Source organism: Aythya marila (genome assembly GCF_965140915.1).
Source record: "Aythya marila genome assembly, chromosome: 3".
NCBI lineage: Eukaryota > Metazoa > Chordata > Aves > Anseriformes > Anatidae > Aythya > Aythya marila.
Window position 1 is genome coordinate 88,627,405 of NC_139044.1, and position 14,026 is coordinate 88,641,430.

The window sequence follows — 14,026 nt, forward strand, 5'->3', positions numbered from 1 at the left end:
GTGATGTCAGATAGATACCCTATAGAAAAGAGGATAGACCACACCTTAGAGAGGCAGGTTGAGAAGCTGTTGACAGAGCTCTCTTCATATAATTTCCTGCATGTTTCTTACATAAAAGAATGTAAGGCTCTGATGCACAGAAAGAATTGGGAATCTGGTCTCCACAGCAGCACCTACCATCTACCACTTTCACATGATGGATAAGACTTACATAAGATAACACCTCTCCCACAAATGAAACTAACTTTCCCACCTGACTGTATTTTGAAGAGAAGAGGTAATAGTTATGATGCATCTTGGGCACTACAATGTCTATGCAGTCTAGTCTCTGGTGGGCATATAAGATGAGCACTTATATTTTTAAAAATATTGCCCAATTTTGTCTACTGCTGTTGTTCTGTAAAGTCTGCTGGTGCATTTCTCTGCATCTGTCCTATATCTCACTTCAGACAACTCAGCTCTTTTGCAAACCTGGTCTTCATGTATTCCTCTTACAAAGACCGCAGAACTGTGCTTCAGCTCTTTGGTAATTTCAGTTGTTAAAGCATATTTGTGGTTGTAGCATTCAGCCTGATTGTTTACTTAGTCTTTTAAAAAGTCTTAAATTAGTGAAATGTCAAATTACCATATAAATTAAATATTCAAATACAGAAACAGATGGATTTTTCCTTTTGTACTAAGAAAGTAGTAAAACATAAAGAAAGCAAGTAGGACTGCAAGGAGTCTTCCGTTTGAAAACTAGGACAGTTCTGATTAAAAGATTTCATAATGATTTGAATATATTTTTCATTTTCAGGGCATTCTAGGTATCAGAGGTATAACTGGTATAATGGGACCTAAAGGTACCAAAGTGAGTATTAACTTTTCATAAAATAGACTGGATACAAAAACGTACACCCCTGAATATTTTTAACCTTACTTAAATTTCTCCTTTTTGCTTTTTTTTTTTTTTTTTTTTTTTTCTTTTTCTGCATGTTCTTTCTCCTGCCACCTGTTTTTCCATTGCTACTATACTTTTGCATAAGAAGAAACACACCATGGTCTTTCTGATAAATGAAGTACACATACTCTTCACACATACTCACCATTCCCTCTAATCCTTGGATTTATAGTGGTTTGGCATGTGTGCAAGTACGTAGCTGGAAAGATTGCAAGTTATAGCAGCTGTAAACTATAACATTTTAATTAAAGCTAACATTTATTACGTAGTCCTTCCTGTGATTTGCATCTCGCTGAAGGCTTTTCCTTCCCTTGTCCCAGTTTTTGTCAGTATTTTTTATTGAGAATTTGTTCCCCCTCCATTCTCTCTCTCTCTCTCTTGGATCTTTGGTGTCTTAAATTGCTGCCAGTGGGATTCATGTTTATATGGGCTTTGACTTTGCTGGGTCATTTTCCTGTTGTTCATCAAACTGTTAATTCTAAACTGACTATTACATTTCTGCTCTTATGATCTTGCTAACTCTGAATGGTCAAAATGTCTGGAAGGAAAAATATGTAGCAATCGTGTCATTGTCTCCTTCTCCAGAAATGAAGTCACAGAAACTTTATTCTGAGACCTGCTATTTTCAGAAACAATAGCAAATTTGTCCTGATTATGAATCTTCTCATTGGTGATCGTTTCTAACCTCGCAGTCATGTTTACTGAACTATTACTGGCTTACTTTGCTTAAATTTTTGTGCTGGTTTATCTATTTGAAATACTTACTGTATCTGTTTACAAGGAGTTTCTTGTTCTCTGTAAATCCTTCTGAAAACTTTTTTTTTCTCTCAACTAAAAATGATTGAGTAGCAATTCTACTGTGTGCTTGAAACATGTTATACATGTAAAATAGCTGTAGTGCAGTTTACAAGTTCTATTCACATTTTGGTAGTATTCTAGTATGTGGTGATGGAAATAGTATTGTTAAGGACAGCACAGACATTTTCTGAAGTCATGTGAAAATGTCTACCTGCTTTCTCTCTCATTTTTTTAGAGAACAAATCGGTAGATGAATGACATTTTTCCATAGTTAATAACATAGTTTTTGTAACTTCACAAAACAAAACAAAGATATATTAAAAGAATCTTTACTAAAATTCCTTTTTAAAAAAATTATTTTATTTTACTATTCTGTTATAATGTAGTGCTATAAAAATAAACAAACAAAACAAACAAACAAAAAACCTACCCTCTGCTGCAGAGAAGCTGCAGCTCTCAGCAAGCTAGGAGGGAGCATAGCTTGTTAGTGTCTCGGTGCTTCATTTTAATGTTTTATGTTATCGGCTTGTTTTGTAGGGAGCTCGTGGCCTTGATGGAGAGCCTGGCCCCCAGGGTCTTCCTGGAGCACCTGTAAGTAGAATGTGTGTTAGCAAAACACTTCCCAGGGTCTACCCAGTTAGACGCTCGACCTGAAACTTTGTGGCTGTAAATCAGAAAAGCTTCTGATTAATCCAATTAAACTGGTTCCTCACAGGTGAATAAATGTCATCACAATGACACCATGTCCAAAATCACTTACTGTCCCAAAGGAATTATTGTGCAGTTGAACTCTTTTTAGCCTTTCAGTATTGTAACCTCTATTCTGAGTGCTACTGTGCATTAGGGTGGCCTGGAATTCTTCAGCTACTTTTCTTTTTCTTCTAGAAAATAATACGTTCATTAGAACAAAACCTGTATAGATAATTTGTGTGCTTCCCTTCTCTCCCCGCTCCAATCTGGCTGGAATTTATGTTTGGAATAGCCAATAAATTCATGGGTTAAAGAAGTGAATGCAACAATCTTTGCTTATTCAGTCCTGGATTTCTAGGGGATGGCTTGGCTTTAGCTGTGTTTTTAAAATATGTTTGTCAGCTGGAGTTTCAAGAAACTGCATTTTTTAATATAATATAAGCTTAAGATGTTTTGCTTTAACTGAGTGTGAATGTACAGGTAGACTAAAAGATACTAAGCTTCCTGTTCTGTCTCCTAATACACTGTCCAAATTATCACATGCTGGGAGTTACTAGGGACATGCTACAATGCTGTTTGGTTCAGTTAAGGCTAAGTCTTCTCCTGATGCAAACAACACCTTTCATTTTCAGTTTGTATTACTGGGAAGAATATTTGAGAGATATTAGGTATTGTTGTAATTACTGTTATTAGTGAAATTGTTGCTGTACATCAACAATTTCACATCAACAACAATTGTACAGCAATGTTTGTTTTGAGCAGCTGATTCTTCAGACTGCCCCTATGAACTGAAAGTTAATGTGGATCCTTTTTGTAATGCAACAGAAAATTAGCATTCCCATAACTCTGAAGTTTTTCAGAGTTAAATAAATACACTACAGGAAAATACATTACAGTCAACTCCTTAGATGAAGTTTGTTTTGTAATATGAAAAGAGCAAAAGAAATGTACTCATTGAAATGTACTCATGTACATTTCATGTATGTATGTACATGTACTCATGAAATGTACTCATGTTATTTTGAAGAGCTCAGAGCAAACTATTCACCCAAGTTGTGATTCTGATAGTCACAGATTTTTATTAATTCTCTGTGCATGTTCTGTGTGCAGGGCACTGCAAGTCCTCAGTGCTGCAGGTAACACTGATTGTCTGCAAGTTTTCATGGCCCTTGTGTGAGACAGGTTCAGGACCCTCCTGAGAAGGATCCTGCAGCCAACTTGTCAGTCAAGTGCCTTTGACCCCAAAGGTGCTGATGCTACTGGTGGCCGTTATATACACTGTGCTATGGCAGGCAGACTACGTGGCAGTAGATGCAGAAGGCAAGTGTGGGCTCATTTTTTTTTAACCTGTGCCTGAATGAAAACTTGAGTGTAATAGCAAGGGCACAAAGCAAATTCAGTCTCAGAAACAGTCGTTCACACATAAAAGATGCTGTAGGTAAAGCCTACTGAAGGAATGAGGGATCTTTGTGCAGCTTCCAAAGCCCAGATAAACCCTGAATTTGGATAGATGCGGGACCAAAGAGGCCATAAAAATTCTAAGCACTAGAATGAATTGTACTGTTGTTGATTTACTAAAGGTCTTATCTTAGAAATACGAGTAAGGTTACTCCGGTCTTACTGCTGAAAGAATCTTGTATATATTTTTTTTGTTGTTGTTTTTTTGTTTTGTAGGGGGATCAAGGACAGAGAGGTCCACTGGGAGAAGCAGGTCCAAAGGGTGAAAGGGTAAGCACAAATTTCAAATCATGTTTGCTTGCAAACATTGACAGTACCAATTACACTGTATATTTACATGCTGTAAGTAAACACACTAATCCATATCTGACGCATGGATTGATGTTTTTTGCATCTGTTATTTCAATGTGTTTATTTTCATTTCTTAATTTTATGATTGTTAGGGTCCTCAAGGAACAAGAGGAATAAATGGTCTCCCTGGGCCTAAAGGAGAGTCTGTATGTATGCGTTATTTGTTCATTTGCTTTGGCATTATGCTGGTTTATATAGCAGAGTGCTTCGAGAAATATCTCCAACATTTATTATTTTTTTTTTCTTTCAAGGGCTTACCAGGAGTTGATGGCCGGGAAGGTATCCCTGGAATGCCTGGAGCAAAGGTAAGGCACAGCTGGCATGCTTTTAATTTATGTAGCTTTGGTAATGCCCTAGATTTATTCACTCATTTGGGGCTTTTCATTGTGCTGCTGCCCATGGCTTTATGCACATTACTAGGGTAATTAAATGAACTTTCCCATCCTCCAGTTGCAAAAGTACTTCATCTCTGTGTTCCAGAATTAAAGTTTTCCTTTATGTTTGACTTGCATAAATTACAAATTAAGATGTTTTTCAGGGTGAACCAGGAAAACCCGGTGCTCCTGGTGATGCAGGGCCTCAAGGACTGCCAGTAAGTATCTGGTGTTCTTCCTTTGAAAGCTAGGTTCAGTTCAAACCATAGAAAGGCCAGATACAGGCTAGTTTGGCACTGATGCTGGAGTGAAAAGTGAAAAACTAACCAAAATGCCAAGGAATAGCAAATCTAGTGCAAGGGGAAATTCTGTTGTATGTATGCAAAATTGCTTTGCACAAAAGTTTGAATCTCCTTGTGTTACTCCAGTGAGGAATTCAGTCTGTGGCCAGTGTGCAATTCTCTCATGGTTTCTCGTACCTGAAACCCTGTGGATATTGTGGTGTGACCCCACAGTTAGAACTGGTTGTTAGTGACAGGGGAACACAGGTTCCCAGGGTGACCTGGAAGAGCCAACCTGCTGGTCTAGCAAGGCCTAGAAGAACAAACATCTCCTTTTGATATTCTGCTGGCCCAGAACTTCTAGAATACATCACACGTCTTTTTTTTTTGTTGTTGTTGTTTTGTTTGTTTTTCTTCTCCTGAAAAACTGTTTTCCATTGTACATCCCTGTAGTGTGGTTATAGGGAATCAATAGTGGGTTTTCAACCATTTTTGAAGGTACTCTTCTTATGGTAACTCATCATGTTTGAAAGCTATGCCAGTTGTCAAAAGCTAGGTAGAAACTTCTTTGAAACACTAAGCTATAGGAGTAATTGCTGTATTAAAACAGAATTGGAAGTAGATTTGTAATATGAAGGGAGCTCTTAGGCTTGGAAGAAAATTTGGTAAAAGCATACTTGCTGTAGGCTGTTGCATACAAGTGAGGAGAGGATGAAATGTATACAAACTTTATCTGTTAAACTCTGCCTCCAGTATTGGGACACTGAGGCAAGGATCTATTTCTAGTCTAAGCCTGAAAAAGGCATGACTCCTTCTATTTCTGCCAATTATAAAGGAGAAATAATACTCTCTATTACTTTATAAGAAGAATTCAAGGTTGGCCTATTGGATAAAAGTGCTTCAATACAAAGTAGAAGGACCTGAAGTACTTTACTGTGAGAAAGAGATAATTTAACGCTGTTTCCAATCCTCTTAACATCAAATAAACACTGAACATGCTATTTCCTTTAGGGTTTGCCAGGTTCTCCAGGTGTGAAAGGCATTCCTGGTCCAAAGGTAAATCATCTTGAGTATTTGCTTTCTTATAAAACTGTATTTGTGCTTATCAAGTTCTAAAGTATTCAGTGAAATTGTATTAAATTTCCATTGTTATAAGTGACAAGTCTTTGGCTGAAAGCGCCAAATATATTCTTTCATCAACTGTAGTTGTGTGCTTTTTAGTGATTCTTCTACTGTACGATCTGTCTGTGGTGATTCTAGGTGCTAAACAGTACCTAAAAAGACCATTTCCTTTTGAATCTATGGAAGTGATTGCTACAGAATGCATGTGACACGGGTACCTCAAAACAGTTTGAAATGAGGAATCTCTTAAAAATATTCACAGTTGCAATAAGTTTATAGAATCAGGGAGATTGTTTTCTCTATGTATCAACAAATTGCAGCACCATTTCCAATTTTGCTTTAAAAAATCATATGACTGAGACTGTGGAATGTGTCATGCCAAAAATAAATAGTTTTCTTTTTCAATTACTTAAGACTGACCAAGACTAAGACCCGAATTTCAACTGAAATTACATGGGTTGATATTACCCATTTGTGAGTTGAGAGCAGTAACCAAGTCTATTTGGTCTTTGTCAGTTACATACACGACAAAACAACTGAAATCTGACTTTTGAAAAATTACACGGAAGGAACTAGGTAAAAGTTGAACTAAAACTAAAATAAAGGTGAAAGTTAAAAATGAGTGAAGACTGATTTTTAGACCTTACTGATTTTCTTATTTCTCATTTTATAATGGAACAGTAAACCATTGGCCTGGCTGATATTTTTCATCGTTTGTCCAACAGGGTAATAGAGGTCCCCCGGGGGTACCAGGTTTGATGGGAAATTCTGGTAAACCGGTAAGATCATTAATCTTATTCAAAACATAGAAAAATGAAACGTTTTGCATTGTGTGAGGAATCACTTTTTGAATTTGTTGCATCATTCCTATTCCGAAAACAGGGTGAACAGGGGCCAGAGGGAGAAGCAGGTCCAACAGGACCCCGGGGACCACCAGTAAGTATTGAATACATTTCTAAATGACTATTTACCACTGCAGTGTCTCAAGTTACTGTTGCTGCAGCTAACTGTCAGGTACAAATATTATTCAGTGCAAATGCTAATTCTTAAGGTTAATACTAAGTCTTTAACTCTACCTGTACCAGGTGGATGTGCATCATCGTGCAGAGAAATCCAGAAACACAAGTCCTGTGACTGTTTTTGGCTTTGGTGATAGAATAAATTCTAAACCTTTGTCTACATTCTTCTGGTCTTTGTTTTTAAATAGGCTGAGTAAAAGCCCAAACAGAAGTGTTTTTTTTTTTTTTGACAGCATCTATTTCTAGTGCAAGTAATGTGAAGGCAGGGTATGGAGGAAAGGTCCATAGGCCTGTCCTGCCTAGTAAAGAAAATGACTAGAGACTTTTCTTTGGCCCCCTTGGTCAAGTGGCTTGGCATGGTTTGTCTTCATACTGCTGTAATCTCTTAACACCCACCCCCTGGTATCCAAGAGCAGGCTGCACACTCTCAAGTTGCATGTTGGAAATGGTCCCTTTCCTGTGTTCCCAAAACTGTTCCTGGGCATTGTCTAGGACAGTGCCAGGTGACCTGAGCTATAACTGTGCTGACCATGGATGATGGTGTGCTGCTGGGGCCTCTGCCTTGGCCCTTTCTGTTTTGCATCGTGAATGCAGCTTTACTGATGTGAATTACAGCATTTATCTCTACTTAGAAACACTGATGTTTTACTGGCATGGGATAAAGTTACATGAGGTCTATCTAACTTCCCTTTGCTCTTAATCCTTCTGTGGGGGATAAAAGGATCAGTGATTCGAAGAAAACTTTCATATACCAAAATTCAATCTGACTGCATTGACAAAGCTCACGAGGCTCAAGGATCTATAAGAAATTGCTTTTGCAAGCTTCTCTCTTGCTACTGGTACCACAGGGATACTTTCCTGGAATCTGCTGAGCTTCTGCTATTGTACATAAGTGATTTACCCATGCATTTGTAGGGATATCCTCATACAGGGCTTAGGGATTTATTGATAGGGATATATCTGTAAGGGTATTTCATGGCTCAGGGATGTTCTCTCTAAATTAACTCTTTTGTGTCTAAACATGCAGCAGTCACCAGCCAAATATCAGCCTTACTTTTCTGCTGTTTTCTTCTGTGGTCTGCATTATTGTGTGCTAGATGCATTAATTCATGAGATCACGTGTGCTGTAGATTAAATCTTTGCATGAGCGCTGTGCCCACAGCTGCCTATAAGTGATACAAAAAGGAAGTTATAGGGGCATATGTTCACTAGGGCAGAATACAGCACTTTCAGCTTCCCATACCCCCAACCTGAAAAAAAGTTAATTTTGTTGTTTGTGTTTAGAAGTGTTGGGTGTATAATAAGGTTTTTTAGCTCTGTTCTTCTGTTGATATTTTGTATACCTGTAACAGGAGTAAGAATTATAACTGAATCAGACCAAAGTAATTGTCCACTCCAATAATGCAAGGTAATCTGCTAAACTATGCTTTTAATCCTCTCAATCTGAGCATGAATTTACAAAATCAGCAGTCCATACAAACAGGAGCTGACACACAAGGTTAATTATTAGTAACCCCGATTAAATACAGTGATTTTTCTGTTTATCACTCCAGAGACCATTACATTTGTACCTGTCATTACAAAATGCACTTATTTAGGAAAAATGAACATAGAACAAAAGCATGGAAAGAAAAACTTGTAGCCAATGCAAAATGGAGAATGAAAATGCATTATTGATAGTAAAGTTATGTGCAAAGCCCTAAGCAGTAATCTACTTCTCATCTCTAGTTCCCTGAAAGTTATAAAGAGTCCTGAATATTAACTATGTTTAGCCTCCTCCTGCTGAAGACTACAAGCAGTGTATGGCTGGAAGGACAAGCTGTTTTTCTTTGGAAACAGGCAAAACATTACTTCTATGCAGAAAATTGGAACGACGAGGATTTTCTGCTCAGTAAAAATACAAGATGGGATTTTTGAACCTCAGTGAGCTCTGGTCCGAGTTGTGTTTGCATTTATTTTCAGTGCAGAATAAAGTGTATTTTCTCTTCCTTCTGCAGTAAGTACTAAGTCTATTTGAGCCTCTGCTCTGGCCTTGTATTTCCAGGAAAAAAATAAAATCTGCCAGTTAAATAATTCCACACCCCATCATTTTCAAACTTAGAAAACTATAAATTTTGGAAATAAGCTTTGAAAAGTCTTTATAATTGCTCTAAAGAGATTTTCTTGTGAATATGTTTCTATTTCTTTCAGGTTTTGAAATTTTCTCACAAACTTTAACATTTACTGATTTCTGATCAATTTTATTGCCAAACACTTTCGAAACCTGAGGATTTTATGGCTGCTGTTTAGGTGTTTTTCTTGTCTTTTTTCTTCATATTTCAGACTTTTTAGCATTCACTTCAGTTCCTTTCTTTCTTCTTTACCCTTTGTACACTTTCACTACTCCTAGTAGAAGACTCTGGCCGAAGTCAAGAGGGGCTGGGCTTCTTCCTCAGAATTGGAAGACATTTTGCAGGAAGAGCTTCAGTCCCTATCTGTATATCCCTATCTACACGGTAGCAACTACATTAGAGATCCACTTTATTTTCTCATGTTACTTACCTGTGTACTTCACTACTGGGGAAAGGCAGGTGGCTGGTAGTTGAGGGCCAGAGCTCTAGAGGAAAGGACCTGACATGAAGGTCTATGGCGGAATAACAAGGCTGACTGCTAAAGTAAACCACAGTCTGGTATCTGTACTAGGGAAAATACGCCTACGTTTGTGCTATATTAAAATTTTACTTGACTATTCTGATTTAACTACTTGCAAAAGACAACTTATTGAGAGAAAATCTTTATTTCAATCAGTGTGTAGTTTTTTGAGGGGTTACACAATGGAGCACCATTAAACTATAATCAGTGACCCTGTTTGTGGGAGAAATCAAGTTTTCTGTACTGTTTACAAAATGCTGTAGCATCCTCTGGCACAAAACACGTTATTTCAGTGTTATTTTCATTATTAAACAACTGTTGGAATGTAATTGAAGTGTATTGTTAATAAACAGCAGGTCAAAATTTTTTGCAAGTCTGTAAGCATTTACAATTTCACAGGGAAGATATTAAATCACTGAAAAACGGATAGCTAGACTTAATAAAAAATAGGCAAACTCATGTTGGGAGATTCTTATCTCACTTTCAAAAATACAGTTTTAGTCTGCCATTGCTTTTCCTTAGAAAACCTAATTGGCACATGAAAGGAAAAACTTTTAATTTTGTTTCTTTAGTTTAATATTCATCTGTTCAGCAAAACACAAAAGCAACTGGAGCGACATAGAGATTTTGTCTTTCATTTCTAAATCAAACATATTCCCTCTTCCACTCTAATTGTTCTCTCAGTTAACTTTATGTTTCCTTCACATTACAGTAGCCAATCCAAGTAATTACCAAACTCATTTGTGATTTAAATTGTTCTCAGTCAGTTATCCTGGCAGGTGGCCCAAAGGAAGCAAATCTCAAACATCAGTGTGTCATTCCTAATCAGTGGAATTTAGCCATGCTCCCTCAGCTGCTTAGCTACTTTTTTTTTTTTTTTTTTTTTTTTTTTTCATAATGGTTGAGATTTAGTAAGATTTTAATTTCTAATGTTTTTTTTTTCTTTTTTTTTTTTTTTTTTTTTTTTTTCAGAAAATACTGACATCCCCTTTTCTTCCCCCTCCCCATTTTTTGTTCCTTGTTTCTCTTCAACTATTTAACCTCTAAATTGCTACTGTTAGGAAAATATGTATCCCATCCTATGGTTTAGAAGTGAAGAGACTTTGGACCATTTAAGTATGTTTAACTTAAGTTGAGCACAAAGTTGATGTATATGCAGACCAGCATATGTGTGTTGTTAAAGTATTTAGGATGTGATGCATGTTTTCCTAACATTAGCAATAGAGGTTGCATATGTAGCTGCATAAAATTTGGTACCTTGGCTTACTTTGAGAGGCTTTTGAGTATGAATGACCCTGTATTCAGGTTCAGGCTGGCTGGGCTGACTTATTCTCTGGAGCTGCTTTTATCTCTGTTCATTTTGAAGAGGGAGCTTAGAACATAGCTTGCATTTGATTCTGAAATGTCAGATAACTTAAATGTAGATGAGAATACTATTTTCATCTTCTTAGATTTTTTTTTCAACTTAATCATTTTTTGATTATTAAAAGACATTTTCCTTTGTCTTACCTACCCTGAAATGTATCATCTTACCTTATCAATTATAAGTAAAATCCATTTTTCTATGACATTCTTTTCAGATGACTCAAACTGAAACAATGGGTCATTTTCCAAGTCGGTTTTGGCATAGTGGTATTGGTACAGTGACAGGATGAAACGTCCTCACCTCTAATGTCCTTATATGATATATGTAGGTATTATTGGACATGTTTTGTGTGTATAATTCAGAGGTGTTTCACAAATGGTGGGTCATAATTTACATTTAGGGTATAGCCAGAGGACATACTAGTTTATAGCAGAGCTGAAAGAACAATGCAGGCTTCCATCCTGCCAGATAAGCTGTGTTTCCAGTGACCTAAGCCTTTAGGTGTATGTGACCATGCTTCCTGACCTTCCATGGCTCTGCAGTGTGGTTCATACAGGGCAGTGCTTCCTCCTCGCTGTTGCACTGCATGGGCTGCCCAAACCTGAGTAGTATTTCCAAGCCTCGCCACTGTTGACCCCTGTCTTTACAAACTGCATGTTCAGATTCCTGTCTGCTACCTTACTTTCTAACCCTCCACCTCCAACAGCAGCTTCCATTGAATTTTAGACGTGTTATACCTCTGCTGTCAGCAGGTATCCAAATGCTGGCTTTTCATAAAGACCATGTTCTTTAATAGGCGGTAACCTGGGTAAAAAACACCTTTATCATGAAGTTAGTGTACTGATGTGATATTCATTAGAAATTCACACATTTGTGAGATTGAAATTAGCTGGGGATATCCTCATTCTTATTGCTGTTCTACTAACAGTGGCATCCTTAACAGGATCAGTTGCTCACAAGGAAATCAATAAACTAGCGAAAGGAACTGTTGTGCCTGTGTGCTTTGTGCCTGTGGGAACCCTACAAAAAATCAAATCCTTTTGAATTTCGGTGGAAATGAAAACCACCCCAGACCACTGAAGGAAGGGCTACCAGAACTTGTAAACTGTGTTGTAATGTATGTGGCATTCAAAGGCTGAATCTAACAGAACTGTGAAAGAGACATTAAATCTGCTTTTAAATGTACCGAGGGGTCCCTTAAATGAAGGGAATGGGGAGAAAGTAGATTCTTCTGATGTGACTCTTGGCATATTTTAAACGTTTACATGAGGACACTTCAAGATGCCTTTTTTTTAATTCATTCTCTGGGAAGTGAACCTAAGGTAAATAGCTGAACATGAATGTTAACCCTGAGCCCTTTCAGTTAAATGTAGTAACTTGGAAGAAACTTTGCAGTCTTAAATTATGCCATGGGCCAGTGGGATTCCTGATTGTTCTTTGGGTTATGGTCTCTTACTCTCTGAAACAACACCTGCAGATCCTGCAGTGATGGCCCTTAATTTGAAGTGATCTCTCCTTACAGCCATAATGCCCATGTTTATAGGAAGCACCATGCTTCTGTGTTGTGGTCTTATATTCTTTTTTATATCACTTTAGAAAAGCATCAATGTTTGAAAAAGTGCCTACAAGGATTTTTTATATTTAAATAAAATGAAAGACTTTATTGAATTCTTTATGACCAGCAGAAACATTGATGTGCTTAAGACATTAATTATGAGTTTAACTCCATGGAAGGAACATTGCTTTTTTTTTTTTTATATAGCTGCATAGCATTTGGATGTGAATGGTATGACATATACAAGGAGACAAATTTTTAACACTGATTGTAAATTTAATCCTCCTCTTTCCTGCATCAGAAATGAAGTATTCTGGGTCAAAGATGTAGTACTGAATTAAGTGATTAAAATACAGATTTACAAAAAGGCTAGTGCATCTTCTGGGTAGCAAAATAAAGGTGATCTGGGGGACTTTTAAAATTTATTTTAGGTTTAGAACTTATACAAAGACCTTTAAAAGGATAATGACCTTAACACAATAGGATGTTTTGGAAGGAATGAATGGAAAAGTCTTTCTGTGTTTGGTTCTCTGATCTCTCCAGGATACCTAACTATTTCTGGAACTATAGGGCTCAGTCTTTCCAGGCTTGTATGAGAATTCATCACTGCATTTATGACCTGGTGTAAAAGGCATTTAAGTCTGCTCTTTCTTTTTATTGTTCAGTATGTCACAATATTTTCCTTATTACAAAGAAAATACTTATATTTGAACTTATTGATTGTGTACAGTACTAGAATGCTTAGATCTGCTTTTATCCAAAATTTTCTAAGCTATATATAGCAGGGTTTTATATTTAACATCCTAATAACTTTGATTCTTGATATTTTATGATCTTAAATGATGCATCATGCTTTTATAGCAAGTAGTGCACATGTGTTTAGACAACTGAAGTAAGAAAAGTGTCTTGCACAACAGGCTTGTGTTGGGCCAGTGTTTGAATTTATCTGTACAGGTGAGAGTACAAAACTTATTAAACTGTTGTTAATAGTTTTGTTGTAAAAGACAAAATCTTTTTGAGATAGGTACTTTATTTCAAGATTTGCTTAAACTCTTTGAAATTTTGACTCAGTGTCAGGTTTACCCAGAATGTGTTTTCAAATGGCTGCATTAAGAGACGAAGTTATAACACTAATGTGACTGATGATCTGAATGCATTAACATACCTGAAGTGAAGCTAAAAAGACAAAATCCAGTTAAGAGCATATTTATGCTTATCAAGGTTGAATAGGGATTTTAAAATGTCTCTCCTCCTGACAAAAGTCTTGACATATATAGACATGTATTTTTACCTAAATGAATTTGTTAAGCATGACTTCTGCATGCATTTTTCAAATTTGTCCATTGCAATGTGGGATAATGGGCTTTTAAATATTTTAAGATGACACTTGAAGGCTAACAGGAAAAAAAGTATGCTCATTGCTCTTTTTTTTTTTTTTTTT

The 14,026-nt window shown here is 36.8% G+C and overlaps 1 protein-coding gene across 1 annotated transcript in view; it reads left to right on the plus strand.

Annotated features, from left to right (window-relative positions):
• Positions 1 to 14,026, plus strand: part of COL9A1 (collagen type IX alpha 1 chain) — a gene marked incomplete at both ends in the record, with an annotated part of 64,269 nt that overhangs the window by 34,530 nt on the left and 15,713 nt on the right. The window contains 9 exons of the mRNA XM_082758219.1: positions 797 to 850; positions 2,276 to 2,329; positions 4,103 to 4,156; positions 4,330 to 4,383; positions 4,489 to 4,542; positions 4,776 to 4,829; positions 5,904 to 5,948; positions 6,740 to 6,793; positions 6,897 to 6,950. Of these exons, the coding sequence (XP_082614345.1) occupies positions 797 to 850; positions 2,276 to 2,329; positions 4,103 to 4,156; positions 4,330 to 4,383; positions 4,489 to 4,542; positions 4,776 to 4,829; positions 5,904 to 5,948; positions 6,740 to 6,793; positions 6,897 to 6,950 (477 nt within the window). The remainder of the gene's footprint in view (positions 1 to 796; positions 851 to 2,275; positions 2,330 to 4,102; positions 4,157 to 4,329; positions 4,384 to 4,488; positions 4,543 to 4,775; positions 4,830 to 5,903; positions 5,949 to 6,739; positions 6,794 to 6,896; positions 6,951 to 14,026) is intronic.